The 9,581-nt window shown below is 32.2% G+C and overlaps 1 protein-coding gene and 1 pseudogene across 2 annotated transcripts; both read left to right on the top strand.

Moving 5' to 3' along the window:
* Positions 1 to 3,109: 3,109 nt before the first annotated feature.
* LOC111802421 (cytochrome P450 71B26 pseudogene) lies at positions 3,110 to 9,113 on the top strand (annotated as a pseudogene). The gene is made up of 2 exons (XR_015422796.1): positions 3,110 to 3,365; positions 8,512 to 9,113. The product of XR_015422796.1 is annotated as a cytochrome P450 71B26 pseudogene (transcript).
* Positions 3,737 to 4,367, top strand: LOC111810218 (cytochrome P450 71B26-like). Its single transcript, XM_087121683.1, has one exon. The coding sequence runs from the start codon at positions 3,783 to 3,785 to the stop codon at positions 4,341 to 4,343; it is 561 nt and encodes a 186-aa protein (XP_086977809.1). The 5' UTR covers positions 3,737 to 3,782; the 3' UTR covers positions 4,344 to 4,367.
* Positions 9,114 to 9,581: the final 468 nt, after the last annotated feature.

The following is a 9,581-nucleotide window of genomic DNA, read 5'->3' as shown; positions in this document are numbered from 1 at the left end:
TATCGGCGGGAGCAAAGAAAATAGGAGTGAAATAGATTTATAAAACCAAGCTAAATGAGTGTGGAGAAGTTGATTAATACAGAGCAAGATTGGTTGTAAAAGGCTACACACAAGAGCATGGAATTGATTATATGGAAGTGCACGCACCTGTGGTAAGAATGGATATGGTGAGAATGATCATTACTTTTGCCGCCCAAAAAGGTTGGAAACTCTATCAGTTAGATGTCAAATCAGCTTTTTTATATGGCGAGTTAAAAGAAGATATTTTTGTTGAACAACCAAAAGGCTATGAAAAAAAGGGAAGTGAAGAGATGGTGTACACCAAAAGGCTATGAGAAAAAGGGAAGTGAAGAGATGGTGTACAAACTTTAAAAGGCTCTCTACGGATTAAAACAAGCACCTAGAACCTGGTTTAGTCGAATAGAATCATACTTCATCAAGGAAGGATTCAAAGGCAGTTCTAGTGAGTAGACACTCTTCATCAAGAGGAAATGAGGTAAAATTATAATGGTAAACATTTATGTTGATGATCTTTTATTTACTGGAGACGATGAAAAATTATTGGAGAAGTTTAAACGTTCTATGAAGAAAGAGTTTGATATGACTGACTTAGGTCATATGAGATTTTTTCTTCGAATAGAGGTAATACAAAGATTAGATGATATTTTTATATATCAAAGAAAGTATGCTGCTGAAGTTTTAAATCGATTTGGCATAGAGAATTACAATTCTATTTGTAATCTCATTGTTCCAGAACAGAAAATTGGTAAATAGGAGAATGGTGCAAAAGTAGGTGTAACTTTGTATAAACAAATAGTGGGAAGTCTGATGTATCTCACAGCTACTCGTCCTGATTTTATGTTTGTTGTAAGTTTGATTAGTCGTTTTATGGCATGTCCAACACAACAACAATTTGCAGCAGCTAAAAGGGTTTTAAAGTACTTGAAATGTACGATAGATTATGGTATATTTTATAGAAAGGGAGGAGTTAGTGATTTAATTGGATTTACTGATAGTAACTATCTCGGAGACATGGAAGATAGCAAGAGTACTTTAGGCTATGTGTTTATGATGAGTGGACGAGCAATAATTTGGTCTTCTCGTAAGCAGCCTATAGTCACCTTATCAACCATAGAAGCTGACTTTGTTGCTATTAGTGTCTGTGCATGTCAAGCTATTTGGATGAGAATGATACTCAAAGAGATTAATCACTCTAAAACAGAAGGGACAAAACTAATGTGTGATAATACTTCAACTATTAAGCTATCTAAAAATTCAGTTCTACATAGACGTTTTAATATTCAATAATATCATCAATTCAAACTTCAATTATTTATGCTTCTGAGTTAGTTATTTTAGTTTAGTGGGCCTACCGGCCAAGCTGAGAAGTTATAAAGAAATATAAGCAAATATATTAAAAGTAGAATTTTGGTGTTCTTGTGAAAGAAAGTGAATGTAACAGACAAGAATAACCTAAGGAAAACCGGTACAACAGCACCATGTCACGCAACCTCCTACAAATAGAATGCTAGCTTCAATCTAATGAATAACAATGAAAATACCTGACTTTGGCGATGATCACGAGCCTTGAGATAGGGTGGATGGTAGAAGGAATTTGGGCACAGTCATCAGTGGGGAAATTACTAGACAAGTGTAATGGGGTAAAACTATGCGCCTCCGTGCGCGAACTATTGAACACAACTCTATGTGGGAAACACTTGCACACTTTATTAAGACCAATCGAGAAGAGATTTACAAAACACTTTGTAAAAACTACTACTTTGTATTTCTTGGGATGATAAAAATTGTAGTCATGCATATAAGACCTTACAACCTAAATTGGAATGTAAAACACCTTATTCGGGCCATTTAAAGCATTAGATGAAAACATTGAGTTACAGTCAATATTTTTCGATAGCTTGATGAGGAATGTTTCAATTTGATGAAATCGATACACGTGCTCGTAAAAAGCACCTCGAAATGGTTTTACTCCCAAACTATTTTTGGGTCAGTTTTGTAGGAATACATTGGCTACTTTTTTTTTTTGTTTCTCAAACATGTGTCATTAGAATGTTAAAAAAAGTTATTTCTCGCTTTGGTCTCTTACTTTGTTCACTGGAAATTATACCAAGATTAAAATGAGGACGAATAAAACCTATAGTCATGTGATGACCAATAAAACCTATAGTCACGATTGACCATTTTTAAAAAGAAACTTGTTCATTCAATTTTTTTTAGTATATTGTTCAAAAATTATTTTTAAAACCATAAATTTAAAAAATGAGATCTTGAAAATATAAATATAAATATATATATATATATATATATATATATATATATATAACAAATCATTGGAAACAACATGAGATAGAAAAACTAAATTACAATTCAGAATGGTCAACTTTCTAGGAAAGTTAAAGTTTGATGGATGTGATTAAGCTTTAAAAATTTTGTTTTCTCTAACTACTCTTTTGAAAAAAAAATTTCGAGAACAAATCATTGGAAGTATGCGGTAGAGAAACACACCTTTACAATCAACATTTGTCGATTTCAATGAAGATGATGTTACATTTTTATGAATTTGACTCGTCACGTTCATCAAAAAATTCTTTCTTTTTTTTTTTTTTGTTTTTTTCTCGAGCCACTTTTTTTTTTTTTTTTTTTTATCATTTTTTAAAGGATATTGTTAATTATTTGATGTCTAACATACTTATTTACAAATTGATACATGAGTTCCACATATTTCAATCCTTTCAATATAGTTCACATATGATCACTTCAAGTTTCTTCCACTCAAAAGATAGTGACTCTCAAATCTGTGGGAGTCCTTGGGAATAGTGGAGAGACTATTTGCATTACAATGGACCAATTCTAAAATGCCATAAAATGTGTATACCAACTTCAAAGTCATCATCTCAATACAAATCTATATGATGTTGTGAAAGAACAATTGTTGCAGTCTCTGTGGCCCAAAATAGCTCAATCACCCCTACCCACAAATATTACTCCTTCAACATTCTACTCTTTATATCTCGCAAAATAGAGCTTGGAAATGCTTAACGTTGATAGAATGATGCCTACTAATGAAAACACTTTCAACATCAATCGGAAGCTTCTCGATGACCAACTTCTTTCCTACTTTCGGTTGGATTATTGATCGGTTGAATGGTGTTCATGAGAGGCTGGAGAAGAGCTTTGGTGAAATGGATGCCTTTTTTGAACATGTAGTCGAGGATCGTATCAACTTCAAGAAGAGTTCTAAGAAGGAAGAAAACATTGTTGATGTTTTGCTGAGAATGGAAAGGGAAAGCTCTGAATCTGATGCATTAAAAGTCACCAAAGATTGTGTTAAAGCACTCATCATGGTAACCTAAAATTAGAGATTGTTCATTGGGTATTTTGTTTATCCAAGGCTAAGGGCACCTATTATCTCCGTCATATATCATTATTTGATTTATTAAAATGTTTTATCTTTTTAATAGATCTTGAAATTATCAATTTTTAAAATCGAAAAATTTAATCTCAACTAAAATAAATGAAGAATTTCATCCAAACAAAGATTGAAATATGAAGTAGGAACGGGGACGAAGAAGGTCTCGTCCTATGGACATCTCTACCTAAACTTCTTTTAAAAATACAGTTGACCCATAAACCAATAATGATATAACCTTGGAGTCACTTCTTTATCATTATGTTTTATTTTCTTCTTCTTTGGTTGTATGGTTTTCTAGGATATTTTTTTAGCTGGAGTAGAAACAGGAGCAAACACCCTTGTTTGGGTCATGGCAGAGTTGGTTAGGAACCCAAAGGTGATGAAGAAGCTCCAAGACGAGATTAGAAGTTGCATAAAAGAAGATTCAGTGAAAGAGATGGACCTAGAAAAGCTTGAGTATCTAAAAATGGTAGTGAAAGAGGTTCTGAGATTGCATCCACCCGCCCCACTTCTACCTCCAAGAGAAACCATCTCCCCTTTTAAGCTCAACGGTTACGATATCGACCCCAAGGCTCATCTTCACATCAATGTGTGGGCCATTGGACGAGACCCACAATCTTGGACTGACTCGGAAGAGTTTTTTCCTGAGAGGTTTATAGGAAGCAATATTGATTACAAAGGACAGAACTTTGAGTTAATACCTTTTGGAAACGGCCGAAGAATATGTCCTGAGATGAACATGGATACCCTTACGGTGGAGTTGGCACTAGCTAATCTCTTGTTGTGCTTTGATTGGAAACTCCAAGATGGAATGAAGGAAGAAGATGTGGATATGGAAGAGGAGGTTGGTCTTACCATTACCAAAAAATCACCTCTTATACTTATTCCCATTCTTTCAACTAATTTTTAGTTTATAGTTTATGATTTTTCAATGGAATTAAGCTACTCAAATAAAGGATCAATATTATCTTATAGCTAATTAACCCATTTTTATCCATATTTCTTATCAATAAATTAAGATATATAAAACCCGAAAATGTTAACGAAAGAATATTGAGAAAGAGACGATAAAAGTCTAGGCTAGCAATTCAGTTGTGTTACAATACTTCAAGATAATTTCTTCCTTTACAAACAAGATCACGACTATGATATCAAAGTTTAATGCTTTGTTCTGTTGTCAAATGTTTGATTTTTTTGTCATAGAGATAGTTTCTTTGTTATCACAAAATATGTTGCTCCTTTTTGCTCTTGTCGAAAATTAGTTAACACTTTTCTCAATCAAATAGATTAACACGCTGTTGAAGTTGTTGCAACATAGTCTGCTTCTAAAAAAATTGACAATGTCATTGTTTCTTGCTTCTTTGAGCTATAAGTAATCATCCATGATCCTCTAGAGTGAAAAATTGACAATGTCTTGTTATGATGTATTTTTATGATTTTATTTATTTTTTTCTTGAAAAAGATTTTTATTTTGGATCTATCTATTTGTTTCAAATTATGGATGGGTTAATACCTGACCGTAAACAAAGAGAAATACTTCTTATTCATTCGAGTTCACTCCTTAACTAACCTTATATTCTATGCCCTCCTCTCCACTTGACAGAAGAGAGAGTCATTGAATTAGCTGCTTTGATCGGAATATACATTTATTTATGATAATAAAATGTAATAAATCGTTTTTTTTTTTTTTTATCAAATAATAATATTGCAAATTAGTGATGCAACCCATTACCTATATAAATAATGCATTGGTAAGAGATAATAACATGCATTTAATATTGAAAATTTTGATAACTCTTTGTCAACCATATTAAATCTAATTAAATCTAACGAATAACAATAAAAATACCTTGACTTTTGTGATGTGCACGAACCCCAAGATACGGTGGATGGTAGAAGGAATTTGGACATTGTTATCAATAGGGCCAATATAAGGAATTTAGACTATTCTCAAAGATAATTTAATAAAGCTCTACCACTAATCTTCACTATAATTACTTTCGAAACTCACAACTTCTTTATCTGATGTTTAAGAATTCTATTGACATGGTTTGGTTAAGATAAAAGTATGACCGATGCTAGAGATAGAACAACGAACTTCTACAATAATATGATATTGTCAACTTTAAATAAGCTCTTATTACTTTGCTTTTGGTTTCTCCAAAAAAGTTTCATACCAATAGAGATAGTATCCTTACTTATACACCCGAATCTTTTTCATAATTAGTCAAGGTAAGACTCCAACAATTCTTACAAAACAGGTGCAATCGAGTTAAACTATGTGGTCAAGTCTCCAAGAAAGGAAGATTGAATTTGTTGTGATTAAATACGATATACATCTTTAAGTAGCACATGTAATGAAATTGACACATATGTGCAATAGAAAAATATTTCAAATTAGTTTCACTACCAAGACGTTTTTTAGTCCATTTTTTATAGAGGTATCATTGGTGACTTTTTTTTGTTTCTTAGAAAGATTTCTTCTCATTTTGGTCTCTTACTATATTCACTAGTGATTGTACTAAGACTAAAATTAGGATCCAAAAGACGTGTAGTCATGTGCACCTTATAACTCAAACTTGAACACAAAAACCCTACTCGAGGAATTTGCAGCATTAGGTTAAAAACATGTGTTACGGTGAATATTTTTCGATAATTTTGTGAGGATTATTCAAGTTTGATGAAATTAACACACGCGTTCAATGGTAGGAAACTCCAAAGTGGTTTCACTCACAGGCCATTTCTCTGCCATTTTCCATAGAAGTGCCTTAGCGACTTTTTTCATTTCTTAAACGATGCAACTTAGTCGTTTAGAAAAGCATCTTTCTCATTTTTTCGTCTCATACTATATTCATTAGATTAGACTAAGACTAAAATGAGGACCAAAAAAGAACTTATAGCCATACATACAAGACCTTACAACATATATATGAAGACAAAAAAACTTATTCAGGTCATTTAAAGCATTAGATGAAAAATTAAGTTACAGCCAATATTTTTTCGGTTTCTCAAATGAGTTTGATTATGGTGTTAAAAAAATTTATTTCTGATTTTGGTCTCTTACTATGTTCATTAGAGATTGTGCTAAAACTAAAACGAGGACCGAATAAAACCTATAGCATCACATTGACTATTTTTAAAAAGAAACGTGCTCATTCAAATTTGTTAGTATATTGTTCAAAAATGTCTATACACCTAAAATCCAAATGTTTTTAAAACCATAAGTATGAGAGCTCGACCCAAGAAAAAAAAAATAGAAATCAAATTATTGAAAATATGTGTTGGAAAAACTGAATTACAATTAAGAATTGTCAACTTTATAATCGAAAAAGTTAAAGTTTGATGGATGTGATCTAAGTTTTGTTTTCTCCGACAACATCTTTGTCAACTTTGGTTGGATTAGATTAGTATTTCCGTTGGGTTCATTTTTCAAATTGGGTTGAATTGAGTTGGCGAGTCAAATAGATTAATTCTTTTTATTATTTTATTTAATTTCTTTTATATTATTTTTAGTTTATAATTTTCTTTAGTTTCTTTTATATATATTTTTTAAAAATTATAATTTAATAAATTAACATATAACTATTCATACATTTTATATTATTTTTAAATACGCTGGGTTGGAAATAAATAAACTAACAAACCATTCTATTTATGATAGGTTTATTAATTATTATCTATACATATAATTAGGTTATTCTGAAACAAATGTATATAGTGTTAATGTTCATAAATTATACATATATTTGAATAATTTTTACGTTTCCATCTATGATATGATGTAGTATATGATGTACTACGAGTGAGAAAATTCTCGATTATTTTATGAATTCCTCAACACTTAAGATAGTGGACACAAAATTGAATAGATCGAGCTTTTTTCTTGTTTTAGTTTCTTAATAGTACTATTGTTCCGAGTTTGTTCTAAACCTAAAATCTAAAAATTTAACATCATAAGTTATATACATAAGACATTGACAAAAAAAAAATAATAATAATAATAATCTAGAACAAATAATTGGAATCACAAACACAATTACAATCAATAATTTCATTTACATAAAAATTTTATGAGAAAAAAAAAATCTCAAGCCACTTTTTTTTTTTTTTTTTTTTTATCATTTATATAAAAGGATATTATTAGTCATGTTGATGTTTAACAACTTTTACGAAATTGATATATAACATACACATATTCCAATCCTTTCAATAAAATTCCCACTTCTAGTTTCTTCCTCTCAAAAAGATAGTGGCTGTCAAAACTCTTGGAATCTCTAGGAATGGACAGAATATTTGCATTACAATGGACCAATTCTAAAAAGGACAGCATAATGTGTATACCAATTTTGAAGCCATCCCTCTCAATTCAAATCCATATGATATTGTAAATGAACAATTATTGCAGTCTCTGTGGCCCAAAATAGCTCAATCACCCTACACGCAAATATTACTCATTCCACATTCTACTCTTTATATCTCGCAAAATAGAGCTTGGAAATGCTTAGAGTTGATAAAATGATGCCTACTAATGATTTTTTCATCTGGGTTCCTCTGTTTTTCCTCTGTTCTTCTCTGTTGCTTCTTAAAACCATAAGAAAACAGGCAAAACCCAACAACAAGCTTCTTCCTCCAACCCCTCCAAAGCTTCCTTTGTTGGGCCATCTGCACCTCATTGGCTCCCTCCCTCATCGCTCTCTCTCTCAGCTTTCAAAAAAATATGGCCCCGTCATGCTCCTCCAATTGGGCTCTGTCCCAACCATCGTTATCTCCTCTCCTTCTCATTCCTGCCCACTTTATATATCATTGGATTTATTAAAATGTTTTATCTTGAAAAGATAGAAATTATCCATTTTTAAAATCGAGAAATTTAATCTCAACCAAAATAAATGAAGAATTTCGTCCCGACAAAGATTGAAATATGAAGTAGGAACGAGGACAAAGAAGGTCTCATCCTATAGACATCTCTACCTAAACTTATTCCGAAAATATAGTTGACTCACCAATAATGATATAACCATGGAGTCACTTCTTTATCATTATGTTTTATTTTCTTCTTCTGTGAATGTATGGTTTTCTAGGATATTTTTCTAGCTGGAGTAGAAACTGGAGCAAGCACCCTTGTTTGGGCCATGGCAGAGTTGGTTTGGAACCCAAACGTGATGAAGAAGCTCCAAGACGAGATTAGAAGTTGCATAAAAGAAGATTCAGTGAAAGAGATAGACTTGGAAAAGTTTGAGTATCTAAAAATGGTAGTGAAAGAGGTTCTAAGAATGCATCCACCAGCCTCACTTCTACTTCCAAGAGAAACCATCTCCCCTTTTAAGCTCAAGGTTACGATATCAACTCCAAGGCTCATCTTCACATCAATGTGTGGGCCATTGGACGAGACCCACAATCTTGGACTGACCCAGAAGAGTTCTTTCCAGAGAGGTTTATAGGAAGCAATATCGATTACAAAGGACAGAACTTCGAGTTAATACCGTTTGGAAGCGGCCGAAGAATATGTCCTGGGATGAACATGGGTACCCTTATGGTGGAGTTGGCACTGGCTAACCTCTTGTTGTGCTTTGATTGGAAACTCCCCGATGGAATGAAGGAAGAAGATGTGGATATGGAAGAGGAAGCTGGTCTTGGGGCTGCCAAGAAATCACCCCTTAAGCTTATTCCGATCCCTAGCTAATTTTAAGTTTGGAGCTTATGGTTATCCAATGGAATTAAAGTACTCAAATAAAATAAAACATTATATCTACTGATTTTCTCATACACATTTCAAAGATGGCATCATTTCAACGTAGAAAATTTAAGCAAATATATCAAGTTCTACAAAAGCTCTTTCCATAGACGGAAATCACCAAAATTGATCAAACATCGAAAAAAGAAAATGATTAGCTTTATTTATTCATGATGGAATATGAGGAGAATTCTGCCAACATTCGAATCTAATCTATTTTTTTCGAGAGGAAGGGATGTGTTCTCTCTTTATGTGGTTCTCATTATAGGTATTTTGAAATATCCTCGTACCAAATATTAAATAGTTCTATTTGATACATGTATTATCATTATATGTATATCAAATAAATTTAACTCTAAAACATTTCCAATAAACTTAGATTTGGCCTTTCCAAAATTTGTCACGGGGAGAGACATA

The sequence above is a fragment of the Cucurbita pepo genome, chromosome 1, assembly GCF_057944985.1.
Source record: "Cucurbita pepo subsp. pepo isolate OVF chromosome 1, ASM5794498v1, whole genome shotgun sequence".
Taxonomy (NCBI): domain Eukaryota; kingdom Viridiplantae; phylum Streptophyta; class Magnoliopsida; order Cucurbitales; family Cucurbitaceae; genus Cucurbita; species Cucurbita pepo.
The sequence above is the reverse complement of the archived record's forward strand: the minus strand, read 5'-3'. Positions and strand labels throughout refer to the sequence as shown.

Excerpts from the sequence above, each read along its gene's own strand:
- LOC111810218 (XM_087121683.1), top strand. The coding sequence starts at position 3,783 with ATGGCAGAGTTGGTTAGGAACCCAAAGGTGATGAAGAAGCTCCAAGAC.